The 15,184-nt window shown below is 41.0% G+C and overlaps 1 protein-coding gene across 5 annotated transcripts in view; it reads right to left on the bottom strand.

Moving 5' to 3' along the window:
- clcn1b (chloride channel, voltage-sensitive 1b) overlaps positions 1-15,184 on the bottom strand; it is a 45,209-nt gene that overhangs the window by 15,880 nt on the left and 14,145 nt on the right. For 3 of the 5 annotated variants that reach the window (XM_055013717.1, XM_055013715.1, XM_055013719.1), the window contains exons 2-8: positions 10,545-10,776; positions 9,611-9,742; positions 9,405-9,533; positions 7,343-7,476; positions 7,054-7,131; positions 4,077-4,155; positions 1,140-1,265 (exon numbers count right to left, since the gene is read on the bottom strand). In XM_055013717.1, coding sequence (XP_054869692.1) covers positions 1,140-1,265; positions 4,077-4,155; positions 7,054-7,131; positions 7,343-7,476; positions 9,405-9,533; positions 9,611-9,742; positions 10,545-10,776 — 910 coding nt within the window. Of the gene's footprint in view, positions 1-1,139; positions 1,266-4,076; positions 4,156-5,616; positions 5,696-7,053; positions 7,132-7,342; positions 7,477-9,404; positions 9,534-9,610; positions 9,743-10,544; positions 10,777-15,184 lie in introns of all 5 variants that reach the window. The other 2 variants (XM_055013716.1, XM_055013718.1) reach the window with 2 other exon arrangements.

The following is a 15,184-nucleotide window of genomic DNA, read 5'->3' as shown; positions in this document are numbered from 1 at the left end:
GATTTGTTTTCATCTGTACCAGACGTCTGCTGGGAGGAAGAGAAGAAGAACAAGAGTGTCGTGTTAAAGACTGTAGAACCCTGCATCTGTTGGAGCATTTATCCGTTTTATTTACAACAGAATAAAGTCCAATATTGAGTCTGCAGCGGCTCTGGAGGGAAATATCCAACTCTTAGATGCTGTTTTAGAATGTAATAAACAGCAGGTTCCTTCAGGCTTTATTGTAAAATACAACATGCTGATGTGTGAAATAAAACAAACCGTGAAGCTGCAAGAAAACAAACAAAAGAGCTAAAAGATCCTTAAAACCACTGGAGTCAGGAGATGAGAAAAAAGTGACAGTTTTCACTTCCAGAACAGGAAAAAAGTATTAATCCCTGAGAAGTTTCCTCTTTTATTGCTTTCAACTTTAAATTATGATGCTGCCACTGCCATGCTTCACATCATGATGCTGCCGCCACCATGCTTAATGATGGAGGTGGTGTGTTTGGTTCGATGTGCAGGGTTCCGTATAATTTGTACATTTTGAAAGCTGAATTCTTGAGAAGATGATTAGTTTAACATATTCTAACATATATTTGAGTTAAAGTGGGTCTGAAACAATGACTGAAAATATAATGCACTGCTTTGAGGGATTTCCTTTTATGAACTGCAACATTTTCAATAAAACAGGTCAACATATGAGGGAACATTCGCCATAAACTGTGAGAAATTGAAAATATTTGTAGGACGTTTGTGAGGATGATGAGTCTGACTGATGTTTGAACTGTATCTGCTACTGAAAAGCACAAATCTGGAAAATGTTTATGTACACTGTACGTTCTCATTTCCAGTCAGAGTCAGTGTGTGAATTCATAAAAACATGACATGTGGTGATCTTCTCTCCATGAATCATATCGTATGTATAAAAATATTTAGAAAAGATGAATATAAACTGTAAGAAAGTGACACTGAGATGCTGTGGGGGAGATTTAAATGCAAACCGGTGTGTGAGGATTTTACACTCTGGTGCAGCCAGATGCTTTTATACTGTAGGTGATGACATGAAACATTTGTGGTTTATCTACGGCAGCAAATATTCCTCAGCTGCTTTAAAAAAACGCCGCCTCAGCTGCCTCAGTGTTGGATGTGAGTCTCACCGGCATCCTTGTTCCAAACAGACAGAACCCTGAATATGAAGGCGCTGAACGTGGCAGCAAAATATCCTCGCCAGTAATTCCTCACCGCAAAGTAGGTGGACGTGACCTCAATACTGAACAACACGCCTGGTGGGGGAGGAGGGAGGCAGGGATGAAGGGCGGGAGGATGGAAGAGGGAAACAGAAATAAGGTAAAAAAGCAGAATTATTCCAGAAACACAGCAAGAGAATCATGAGATTTTCTGAGGTTTAATCCTGAATAAAAGCATCAAAGATAAGATAAGATAAAGATAAGATAAGATAAAGTTCTTTATTTCTCCCCACTCCAGGGGAAATTTACATTGTTACAGCAGCTTTATTTACAATATATACACGGGTGGCAAAATTTTTTAACAGAAAAAATAAAAATAAAGTTTAAAAGTGCAGAGATGTGCAGTGCAAGAATGTCAGTGCAAATTTTATGGTTTGGGGTGGTAATGATATAGTCCAGTTTATGTTAACATCAGCCAGTGATGCTGATGTTGTAAAGTCTTATAGCAGATGGGATGAAGGACCTGCGATAGCGCTCTTTCTTGCAGGGTGGATGTCTCAGTCTGCTGCTGAAGGAGCTGCTTAAAGACCCCACAGTGTCATGCAGTGGGTGAGAGGGATTGTCCATGATGGATGTGAGCTCTAATATTTTCTATTATATATATTATATTTTCTAATATTTTCTAACTTCAGTACAGAACTGTGCAAAAGCTTCAAGACGTTTTAGATTCTCATCAGTCTGGGATTTATCCACCAACATTCTGCTGCAACAAGTCAGAACATCCAGTCAGTCACAGAAATCTACAAGAAGATTCAGAGTTCTGCAGCAGACTGGGTTCTGATCTCAGCCCCATGGAGTCAGTCTGGATTAAATGTGGAAACGCTGGATCATCAGGAGGACTGAGGTGAGCTCAATAAGGTGCTTAGAGACCAAGAACATACCAGTCCAAAACCAGTCCAGAACCAATTCAAAATCAGTCTAAAACCTGTCTAAAAACTAGTCCAAAATCATCTCCAAAACCAGTCTGATACCTGTCTGAAACCAGTCCAAAACCAATCTAAAACCATCTCCCAAACCAGTCTAAAACCATGTCCAAAACCAGTCTAAAATCATCTCCCAAACCAGTCTAAAACCAGTCTACAATCATATCCAAAACCAGTGTAGAATCATCTCCAAAACCAGTCTAGAACCAGTCCAAAACCAAATCCAAAACTAGACAAAAATAAAGTCCTTTACCAGACTAAAACCAAGAACAATACTATACAAAAGTCTTTCTAAAACCTGATTAAAACCAAGTCCAACCCCAGTCCAAAACAAGATGAAAAAAGTCTAAAATAAAGTACAAAACCAGGCAAAAGCCAGTCTTAAAGCAAGTCTAGAATCAGTCCAAATCAGAACAAAACAAGTCCAAAACAAGACTGAAGCCAAGTTCAAAACCATTTCAAAATCAGACTGAAACTAGGCTTAAATTAAGTCCAGAACCAGTTCAAACTAAGTCCAAAACCAGTCCAGAACTTGTCTAAAATCATGTCCAGAACCAGAATCAAACAAGTTGAAAATGAAGTCCAAGATCAATGCCAAAACAAGCCTAAAATTAGTCTAAAACCAAGTCCAGAACCAGATTAAAACCATGTTTAAAACAAGACATAACCCCCAACTCCAAAACCAGATGGGAAGCTGACCAAAACAAGTCTAAAACCAGTCCTAAACCAAATTCAAAACCAGTTCAAAATCAGACTGAAGCTAGTCTTAAATCAAGTCCAGAACCAGTCCAACCCCAAACTAAAAGAAGTCCAAAACTTGTCTAAAATCATGTCCAGAACCAGACTAAATCAAGTCAAAGATCAAGGCCAAAACAAGCCTTGAACTAGTCTAAAACTAAGTCAAAAACCCGACTGAAGCAAGTCTAAAAACCAGATTACAACCAGTCTAAGACCAGACCAGAACCAGTCCAACATCAAGCCCAAACCAGACTAAATCCAGTCTAAAACTGATCTACAGCCCAGACATCAACTTCCTGGAGTCCATCTGGATTAATCGAGGAGACTGAGACAGACTGAACCAAAAGAACTGTGGAAGTTCTCATGTTGGAACAAACTCCCTGATGGGAACATTAGTAACTAAGAACTGAGGAGAACTTTTCTTGTTCCTTCAGAAACTCTCTGTTGGCAGCTGTCAGATAAATCCAACCTGAACCAGAACAGAAAAGACAACAAACATCTCCACGTCTCATTTAAAAATTAACCAAGGAGACACAAAACAACACAAGTGAGACAGAATACAAGAAAAATGAGAACAGACGAGACAAAACTATCACAGATACAAAATTGCAAAAACTAAAATGGGAAAAACAAGACAAAAAAGTATAAAAAATGAGACCTTGAAGAGACAAAACTGTCTCAAATAGACACAAAATGACACAAGTGTGATGAAAAACAACAAAAAAGGGACACAAAATGACCAGAAAGAGACAAAACTGTCCCAGAGACACATTAAATGAGGTACAAAATAAGAAAAAAAGACTCAAAACAACAGAAAGGAGACAAAACTGTCCCAAAAAGACATGAAATGGCACAAGTGAGACAGAAAATGACAAAAACAACAGAACAAACAGAAGGAAAATACAGAAATGAGACAAAACCGTCTCTTAGAGTTTGTGGAGATGGTTAAAAATTTAAATATTTAAATATCGACAGTGTTATGTTGGTAAAATGTTGGTTTTAAAGGTGGATTCCAGAAGAAAAAACGTCCAGAAACTGTTGAGAGTTCAGAAGGTTTAAACCAGCTTCAACTGATCTAAAAAACATTAATGCTGCAGAATAAAACTGTGATTTAAAACAGCAGAGCTGATATTTAGGTCAGTTTGAAACATGTCAGCTTCAGTTCAGTGTTCAGGATCTATTTTACCTCCTAATGGAGTCCCGAAGCAGCAGCCCACCCCCACAGCACAGCCCACCGTCAGAATATCTGTGTACCCATAGGGGTTCTACTGAGCAGGAAACAAGGGGAGGCAGGGGGGAGGAAGAGGAAGGAAGAGGGGAGGTAGAGCAAAGTAAAGGGGAGGAAGAGGGAGGTAGAGGGTAATAGAGAGGAGGTAGAGGGGAGGTAGAAGGGAGGTAGAGGGTAATAGAGGGGAGGTAGAGGGAGGTAGAGGGTAATAGAGGGGAGGTAGAGGGGAGGTAGAGGGTAATAGAGGGGAGGTAGAGGGGAGGTAGAGGGAGGTAGAGGGTAATAGAGGGGAGGTAGAGGGGAGGTAGAGGGAGGTAGAGGGTAATAGAGGGGAGGTAGAGGGAGGTAGAGGGTAATAGAGGGGAGGTAGAGGGGAGGTAGAGGGAGGAAGAGGGTAATAGAGAGGAGGTAGAGGGGAGGTAGAAGGGAGGTAGAGGGTAATAGAGAGGAGGTAGAGGGGAGGTAGAAGGGAGGTAGAGGGAGGTAGAGGGAGGAAGAGGGTAATAGAGAGGAGGTAGAGGGGAGGTAGAAGGGAGGTAGAGGGTAATAGAGGGGAGGTAGAGGGAGGTAGAGGGTAATAGAGGGGAGGTAGAGGGGAGGTAGAGGGAGGTAGAGGGTAATAGAGGGGAGGTAGAGGGAGGTAGAGGGTAATAGAGGGGAGGTAGTGGGAGGTAGAGGGTAATAGAGGGGAGGTAGAGGGGAGGTAGAGGGAGGTAGAGGGTAATAGAGGGGAGGTAGAGGGGAGGTAGAGGGAGGTAGAGGGTAATAGAGGGGAGGTAGAGGGGAGGTAGAGGGAGGTAGAGGGTAATAGAGGGGAGGTAGAGGGGAGGTAGAGGGAGGTAGAGGGTAATAGATGGGAGGTAGAGGGGAGGTAGAGGGAGGTAGAGGGTAATAGAGGGGAGGTAGAGGGGAGGTAGAGGGAGGTAGAGGGTAATAGAGGGGAGGTAGAGGGGAGGTAGAGGGGGAGAAAAGAGAGGAGGAAAGGGGGAGGAAAGGAGGAGGAAGGTGGTCCCAGAAACCAGGAAACAGATGAAGGAGGCAGAATGGAAGAAAGTGAATAAATAATGTTCAGTGATAAAGAGGGAAACACCATAGCAACCAGAGCAACCACAGCAACAGAGCAACCATAGCAACCATAGCAACCAGAGCAACCACAGCAACAGAGCAACCATAGCAACCACAGCAACCATAGCAACCAGAGAACAGCCTCAGTGATGACATTCTCCTCAGATCCTGATCTCTGATTGAAATCTGAAGAAATTAGAAGAAAATGTGATTTTTAGAAACATTAAATTGTTCCTTTAACATCTACAGAGAATTCAGTGTTTCTATTGGTTGACAATCTGGCTGGTCTGAGGTCAGAGTTAACCTCCATACTGATCTGTCTGGGTATCTGTCTGGGTCTATCTGGCTGCTCTGAGTTCAGATTTAACCTCCATTCTCTCTGGGTATCTTTCTGGGTTTATCTGAGGCATCATGGTGAGGGGGTGGGACTTGCCTCCCACGGGGGCGGCGAAGCAGGTGGCCACTCCCACTGCACACGCACACACCAGCAGGTCCTGGTTATGGGAACCATTCTGGGGTTATAGGGGGGAGGCAGCCGGGGGGAGGCAGGGGGGGAGACAGGGGAGGTCAGCGTTAATACAACATGCCAGGCATAACGACACACTATTAATACAGACACACAACAAAACACTGAGCAGAGACACAAAGACAGACGGCAGCGTTACAGTCACAGAGTTCCACCGGTTCTAAAGATCAAACACGATAGACTTTAGAGTTAATAGAACCAACAACGTTACAGTCACAGAGTTCTACTAGTTCTAATCAATAAACTATAAAACATCACAAAGATGATAGAACCAACAGACTGGAGCGATAAAGTCACAGAGTTCCACCGGTTCTAAAGAATAAACACGATCAAGACTTTATATTGAAGGAAACATAAAGAGATGATAGAACCAACAGGGTTACAGTCACAGAGTTGCACCAGATCTAAAGAATAAACTACAGAACATCACAAAGATGGTAGAACCAACAGGGTTACAGTCACAGAGTTCCACCAGTTCTAAAGAATAAACTAAAGAACACAATGAAGACTTCATACTGAAGGAAAACAAAGATGATAGAACCAACAGACTGGAGCATTAAAGTCACAGAGTTCCACCGGCTCTAAAAAAAAATAAACTATAGAACATCTCAAAGATGACAGAACCAACACAGTTGAAGTCGCAGAGATCCACCGGTTCTAAAGATTAAACTATAGAACGTCACAAAGATGATAGAACCAACAGGATTAAAGTCACAGAGTTCCACCGGTTCTAAAGAATAAACTATAGAACGTAACAAAGACAATAGAACCAACAAACTGGACCATTAAAGTCACAGAGTTTCACCAGTTCTAAAGAATAAACTATAGAACATCACAAAGATGACAGAACCAACAGGGTTAAAGTCACAGAGTTCCACCGGTTCTAAAGAATAAACTCTAAAAACACAATGAAGACTTTACACTGAAGGAAAATAAAGATAATAGAACCAACAGAGTTCCACTGGTTCTAAAGAACAAATAATGGATCATCACAAAGACTTTATCTGTTCCTGAAGGAAACACAGAGATGATAGAACCAACAGAGATGATGCAGGACTTCAGCTGCTGTCAAACTGATGCTCTAATATCAGAATGCTAACATGCTAACACATCAAAGTCCACTTTATTGTCATCCTGCCGTATGGACAGGACATAGACAGGATTCTCATGTTTAACAATAAATATTTTGATTTCTGTAGGAACCCTGTGACTGAAACACAGACGGCAACACAGCAACCAATAAAACCACATTTCTGTTTCTCCACATCAACATGCTGCTGGAGGTTGGTCCAGAGAGGAGGATTCTGGGTAATGCGGTCCGTTTTGGTCCGGGCCTCGTCTTACCTCGTAGACCCCAGAGAAGATGGACATGAAGCGGCTCAGAACCGCTGCACAGATGCTGGCGATGTGGACGAACGGCCCCTGCAGTGGACGGACAGACAGAACATAAACTGGAACGTTCTTCACAGCAGATTAATCACTGAGACTGTCAGAATAAAACCAGGAAATCAATGTTCTCCTTCTCAGAGGACCGGAGTAATTTGGTCCCCAGAGATGAAGACAAACCAGAAACGTGACATGAGATGATTTATTATCCTGAAGCCCAGAGGAAAGCAGATGAAGGTTTGTTCACCTCTTTTCCAACCGGCATCCCGCTGCCCAGACCGGCCGTCAGACCGACGACTTTAGCCACAAACGCCTTCAGGGTCAGATACTCCTTTAGAACAACGCCTCTGAGGATGGTCTTCAGCTCAGGGATACCAGAACCTGGAGGAGATGGAGGAGGAGATGGAGGAGGAGATGAAGGAAATGGAGAAGGAGATAGAGGAGAAGATGGCGGAGGATGACGGAAAGGATGGAGAAGGAGACGGACAACATGGAGGAGAAGATGGAGGAGGAGATGAAGGAGATGGACAAGGAGATGGAGAAGATAGAGGAGGAGATGGAGATGGAGGAGATGGAGAGATGGAGGAGGAGATGGAGAAGATGGAGGAGGAGATGGAGAAGATGGAGGAGGAAATGGAAAAGATGGAAGAGGAGATGAAGGAGATGGAGGAGGTGATGAAGGAGACGGAGGAGGATGGAGGAGGAGAGGAAGGAGAAGATGGAAGAGAAAATGGAGAAGGAGATGGAGGAGGATGAAGACGAGATAGAGGAGATGGTGGAGAAGATGGAGGAGGAGATGGAGAAGATGGAGGAGGAGATGGAAGAGGAGATGAAGGAGATGGAGGAGACGATGGAGGAGATGTGTTTTTATCATGGTGCGAAGCACTTTGAACCAACCAGATGCATCCAAGTGATTCTGAAATAATCTGAACTGGTCTAAAATGATCTGAAAATTGTCCAAAGCTAGAAAAAATGTCCAGAACATCCAGTAACTACATTTGTTTCGATTCACTTGGAGTTAATGTGGAAGATGTTGGACCCTCCAACTCAAAGATGGTCCCAAAACCTGTTAAAAATGACTTGAAAATTTTTACAAAATCACTCAAAATCTGTCCACAATACATCAGACTGGTCTAAATGAACAGAAAGTAACCAAAAATCACTAAAAAACTGTCCAAAACTAGAAAAAATGTCCAAAATGTCTCAAAATTCTCCATAGATCTGGAGTTATGTCCAGTAACTACCTTGGTTTTGGTTCACTTGGAGTTAAAGTCAAAGGTGTTGGATCCTACCACTTAAAAATGGTAACAAATAACTTATTTTAAACTTGCCTAAAATGACTGAAATTTCTTTCAATGATTAGAAAATAAACTATAATGACTTAACTTGGCCTAAAATGCCAGAAATTTGTCCAAAACTTGAAAAACAGTCCAAATCGACTCAAGATTCTCCAGATATTCTAACACAACAAATCTCCATTATTCTCTTCCCTACACAGAACTGGAATTATGTCCAGTGATTACTGTTTGTTTTGGTCAATTCAAGTTAATGTCGCGATGAAAGCTGTTGTATCTCTCAAAAATGGTCCCAAAAACAAAATCCTGTCCAAAATGACTTGAAATCTTGTTCAAGTAGATTTGAAAAGTGTCCAAAATGACACAAAATCTGTCCATAAAACATCAGACTGGTGTAAATGATTAGAGAATAATCAAAAGCCGCTCAAAATTTGTCCAGAATTAGAAAAATTGGCCAAAATGGCTCAACATTCTCCATAGAACTGGAGTTACATCAAGTAACTATATTCATTTTGGAATTTATGTCAAAGGTGTTGGATCAAAGGACTCAAAAATGGTCCCAATGAAATGTATCTAGAATGACTTGAATCTTGTGTAGGTAGACTTCAAAATTGTCCGCATTGCATCAAATTTGTCTAAATGGTTAGAAAATCATCTAAAACTTTTCAAAAACTAGAAAAATAGTCCAAAATGACTCCAAATTCTCCAGATATTCTGACATAAGCCTCTCATTCTGTTTCTTAGAACTACTACTGTTTGTTTTGGTCCCTCAGAGACTGAATAGATCAGTTAGAGTTCATCCTAGAAACCTGAACAGAGATCTTTTAGCTGCTGACATTGGACAGACTTCATTTCTCAGATTTTATAACTGATGTGGCTAAAAACCAGCAGATTTTTTTCTCACATTTAACAATAGAAATGTTGCATTCTGTAGGAACCCTGTGAGGTGAGAGGGTTAGGGTTATGGTTAGGGTTAGCAGTAGTTTTACAGTAGAAGAACCGAGTGATACTCACCGATGGCCTGAGGGGAAACCAGGTGACAGAACAGGGAGGCGAACATGACGAGGATCATGGGATACGTGACCCAGGCCAGGTACTGCAGCGGCACGTTGCCCTTCAGCTCGCCGTGGATCCATTTATAGGCTGAAACAGGAAGATCAGTCAGGAGAACATGAACCCACAGACTGCAGCTCTGACAGTGATAATCGTATCTCTGGTACCCTGGAGGCTCTTAGCGCTGGCGTAGTCCATCGTCCAGCTCACCAGTGCCATCGTCAGGCCCAGAAGAACCAGGAAGATCCAGTCCTCACCCATCTTGGTAATGATGTAGCGCCGCATACGAGCCAAACAGTCTGAGATAGAAACACCAAGTTAACCTCAGATCCATTCATCACTGACAGGTAGAACCTCAGCCTGCTCAGGTGAGGTCAGGTGAGAAATTAGCAAGAACATTTAAAAAGGTATAAAAGTAGACAGCATTTTTATTAAAAACTCCAATATTAACATCTCTAACTGTGTTGTATCTCTTGTTTGTCATTTCCAGCCAGAAGAAACCTGCTGGTTAAATAAAAATTCACTATAAATTTAATAAACTCTACATAAACAAGGTTCAAGCTTGATTGTAAAGACGTTCACAATACTGCATCAACCACAAAAAGTAAAAGCATTCATTTATAAATTTGTGTATTTGATCAATTCTAATCACAAAACACAAAAACACATGCAGAGAGTTTCATATGACTTCAGTTTTCTACAAATTTACGGCCAAAAATAGACATAAAAGCAAACTTCTATACCTAAAACTGTATTTAAATCTTTGTGATGGGAAATAAAATGTACAGAAAACATGAGCAAGGAGCTGAGAGAGGAACTGAATCCGCCTGTTGCTGCAGGTTTGAATGTCCGAGGAGGTAAATTAATGTGAAGTCTGCTGGTGTTAATCCTCATGAATCATATTTAAACTGCATCATATTTTATGAGCTCATCGTGTTGCATGTAAAGCCATAACGTGCAAAGTAACCAGAAATTAAAAACCTCCAGATGGATGTTTGTGTCTCTGCAGGGCGGAGCAACAAAACAAAGTTCTAATTAAAGGGAAGAAAGTGAAAACGCTGAATCTCCTGAGTGTTTCTGGCTGAGACAGGTGTTGGTGACCTTGGCATTTGGAGTAGGGGCGGGGCTTCTTGCAGGAGGAGGCGTGGCTGTGGTGTGTCTCCAGGGTAACTGGGTGATGATGCTGCTGCTGATGATGATGTCGTCGTCGTCCTCTCCGTCCTGAAGCCGAGCCGTCGTCTCCGGCCCGTCGCCTCCATTGTCTCTCGGTCAGCAGACGGGCGGCTTCCCGTCGGGCGAAGTTTCCCAGCTGCTCCCTGTATTCACCGTAGAGCTGCAACACAACAACACACTGAGGCAGCGAGAACAGATCATCTGATCAACTTCCTGCTCGCTTCTCTGTTAAAGTCGACAATCTCACGAGGTCAGAAAGAATACCATTTAACCTTGAACACAAGTCTGAGCTGCAGTAACAGACTGGCATCAGGGTCTGTGGTTTGTTTATTTCCTGGTTTTATTTTGAAAATCCTCTTTCCTCATGTTGGTTTCTACTTCCCCTTTTATCTGTTTCCCTCCTCTATTGAACCCATTTAGTCTCTTTATTGTTGGTTTATTGAGTTTTCTTCCCTGATGTTCCTTGGACCTCTGGTTGTCGTCTGGTTTTAGTTTTCGTATTTTTTTCCAACTTTAAATTCTTTGTTTTAAATCTTTATTCTCACTAGATTAGTTTAAGACCTTGTACTTTCCTTGGATTCTTCATCTGTCTTGTGTTTGCCTCCACTTTTTGTTAATAAGTTTGTTAAGATAAAATCTGTCTTTGCCTCAACCTGCCCGCCGTCTGTTTCTTTGGTCCTATTTTCTGAATCCCTCGTGATAACACATACACGTCGTACTTCCAGCTGTTGGTAGGAGTTTTACCTTTGAGTTTATAGCTGCACATATTTAACCAGCAGTGACCTCATTAATTAGCATTAATCCTAAATGATTCCTGACATGGAGACAGGGTTAAGCAGCCTAATAAAACACCAAGTCATTTTGTGAGTTAGTAGAACACATTTTTTGCATTGGGGTTTCATTGGACACCACGTAGTCACATGGAAATTGGGTAAAATGTACAGAAATGACACACAAAATGTGTCGTATCATTACATGGTATCACATTTGATCATGTATTAAAAAACACAAACATGCCAGAGTGTTTCCTTCTGCTGCAGAATGATGAGGTGCAGTCAGACCGTTCCACAGAGCTGTGGAGAATGGTCTGACTGCACCAGACTACTGTGTCTGAAAGTAGTGTCACATATCCAGACTGATCTCCACAAAGCTGCAGAATAATCTGCTGCACTTCAGGATTATTCTGATATAGATTACTTGCATTTCTTTAAACCAATCACAGTTGTGGTGGGTGGAGCTTAGCCCAGGATGCAGTGATGTGCCCCTGCAAAACAGCGACAGGAGGAAGTGTTTTGGTGGAACGTTTGTCACTAAAATAGAAACTGAGCAGGTTTGTTTTACTACATGATACAAGGAATGTTCAGTGTTTAGGTTCTTCTTGTCGACCTGAAGTCTGCTTCAGCAAGAATATCTGTCCTCACTTTAACCGACTGATGAAGATGCAGAGTTTCATATCTCCTGTCTGCAGAGTGTTTAATCTGGCACTAAAAAGTCATGAAACGGGATGTTTGCTGGACATAACAAAGCAGAACATGATGCCAGAATGCAGTGGAGAAGACAGAGAGGAGGAAATACTTGGCGGGAGGATAAAACCAGATCCAGCGTGAAGCACGTCGAGGTAACGAGAAAGCGAAGGGGAATGTGCGGTGTGAGTGTAAAGGATCCACACCAACCTGAATACCCGGCAGACAGAAATAGACAAAACGGGCATAGAGATCGGAAAAACCCCTCCCCGCTGCAGAGAGGCTGGACGGAGGCCAGAGGAGGAGATTCCTCATCTTCCCCTCCGTCGCTGCTACAACCGCAGAAAGACACACCTCGTGATCAGCGATCGGTTTGCAGCCTCAAAACCGCAGAAGCCGTAAAAAGCTGCAAGATCCACGACGTGCAGCTGAAACTGAAGCACGGAGCTGAAATCACAGCAGAGCTGCACGCCTGCCTCGCATTTCTGTCTCATGTTCACAGGAAGAGAAAGCAGAGCCGACAGACGGCGCCTCGAGGCCGAACAGGACGACTCAGCTCAAACATTCACTTTATCTCCGAGAGTTTCTGTCAAACACCCCTCACTACGAGCACATGACAAAGAGACGGATATAGCAGTTTATAATTAATCCACGGATCCAGCAGGTGGCTGTCAGTTACCGCTGCAGGCTTTTCAAAACATCCCAAGCCTCCAAATCGTCCGGCAGGTTCATTTTAAATCTCACTAAACACTCCAAACCACAAACTGTTATTCAGAAGTATGTCGACCTGCTGTCAGCTGATTACTCACATCAGCACAGGCAGGAAAAACAGCAGCAAGAAACAGCTTAATATTACTTCTATTAACCCTCCTGTTGTCCTCATTTACGGGCACCAAAAAATATTGTTTCCTTGTCTGAAAAAAACCCAAAAATTCAGCAAAAAAATTCCCCAAATTTCTGAAAATTTGCAAAAACCTTCAGGAAGAAAATTTCAATAATTCCTTAAAAGTTTCCATTAAAAGCTTTTTTTTTTTAAAAATCCCCCAAATTTGGCAAGAAAATTCTTGTAAATATTTTCAAAAAATTAGTAAAAATCTTCTAAAAAAATCCTAAAAATATCTAAAATGATTACATATATATCAGTAAAACTTCAAATATTTTCTTTAAGATATAAAAAACACAAAATGACAAAAGTGAGACACAAAATAACAAAAGAACAATGAACAATCTAATATTTTATTTTATGATCAAAATAACTTGTCAAGATCTATGAATTATTTTAAATTCATAGTTTTACTAATTTCCAATCTGCAGATAATGTCTTCTCTGTCATTTTTACACTTTGAGGGCCAGTTTTGGCCCGTGGGCCTCATGTTGGACACCCCTGATTTAAAGGATTCAGGTTAACAAAGATGATTTTTGTTCTTCAGTTTATTGAAGAACACATCAAGTATTAATTTCTTGTTTAAACAAATCCGAAAAATCAAACTTAATTAGTTTAACTAATACAGCTATTTTGATTTGGCAAAAAAAGACTGAGTACTAAATGTTGTAAAAAATCTGTAATTTTATGGATTTCTTCTGTTAAAAAACCAACAGATTAAAAAAAAAAAACAGTCTGTGAATTCACACATCTGATGTAAAATAACATTAAAAACCTGTAACTGTGAATAACCGTAAAAATGCCATTTATTTAACAGATGAACCTGCTAAATTTTAAAGTTTAACATTGTAAATATATTTCTAAACGTATACATTACTAGTAAGAATTAAAAGAAATAGAATGTTATTTTTACAAATGTGGAAAAACCTTCAATATAGACTGAAAAGTCAGAAAAATTAAGGCTAGAAAATGCAATGTACTGGATTTTACTGCTGAAATACTATAGATCACTATTTTACAGTGGTCATAAATAATTAAAGCTGTTAGTAGCAGTCAGAAATATGAATTAAAATGAAGTAAAGCTGGATCTGGAGATGAGAGGAGACAGCTGGAGGCTCCTGTGATGTTCAGATCTTTACCTGATCCGTGGAGTCCATCATCATGAAGCTGCTCTGAGTCTGTTCTCATCCTCTGATCTTCTCCATTCTGCTGCTCCTCTACTCATTAACTCCACAACTCATCCATCAGCAGCAGATCAAACAGCTGCCAGCACAACCAGAGACATGAGGAACAACAGGAACAAGAACCAGAGACAGCAGGAACAACAACAAGAACCAGAGTCAGCAGAACCTCTGCTCCTCACAGACACAAACCTTTCAGCTCCCATAGAACATTAAAACTCAAACAATAATAGAAATATTTTACTGTTAAACTGACTCCAGAGCAGCACAAACTGTTGCTCTCACTGTAACCATGACAACAAGTGAACACTGTGATCACATGATTGTGATCCTACTACAAATCCACCACTGAGGACTTATCAGGACTTATCCATCAGAAATGATACAAGGAACAACTGATTAAATTGTGGGGGTGTTTCTGAGTCCCATCAATTCCTGCCACCTGCTACATATTTAGGTCACGTGATCCGGTATCCGTACATAACGTACACTTGCAGAACACACACCTGTGCTCAGCGCAAGGTCATTTTGTTTGTGGGTTCATCTATATTAAATGGACACATTCTATGTTGCTGTGATTTCTGATCATCAGTAACTAATAAACAAACGATGCATTTCTGACATATGGGGGAATGAGCAGCCTTGGAGGAGGACTGCGCTCTCTGAGTGCTTTTCTAGTTTTATCCTATGAATATTCTGTTAAAAGAAGATTATCTTGTCTTCTGTTCAATATCTGGATCAATATTCAGGTTTTTGATGCCGTATGCTTTAATATTCAGATTCAGACAGTTTTGTATCCAGAGTTTTTCAACTTTGTTGCATTAATAATCAGGTTTTTCTGGCTTTTGTTTGGTATTATGAGGACTTTGGAACATTTTTGCTTAAATATCTCTAAAAAATGGAATAAAACTGTTGTAAAACTGGAATAAAACTGGTGTAAAAGTGGGTTAAAACTGGTTTTAAAAAGTGGAATATAACTGGAATAAAACTGGTGTAAAACTGGAATAAAACTGGTATAAAACTGGTAGAAAGCTGGAATAA

Source organism: Amphiprion ocellaris, chromosome 9 (genome assembly GCF_022539595.1).
Source record: "Amphiprion ocellaris isolate individual 3 ecotype Okinawa chromosome 9, ASM2253959v1, whole genome shotgun sequence".
NCBI classification, from domain to species: Eukaryota; Metazoa; Chordata; class Actinopteri; family Pomacentridae; genus Amphiprion; species Amphiprion ocellaris.
Note: the sequence above shows the minus strand (reverse complement) of the source record. Positions and strands in the feature narration are given on the sequence as shown.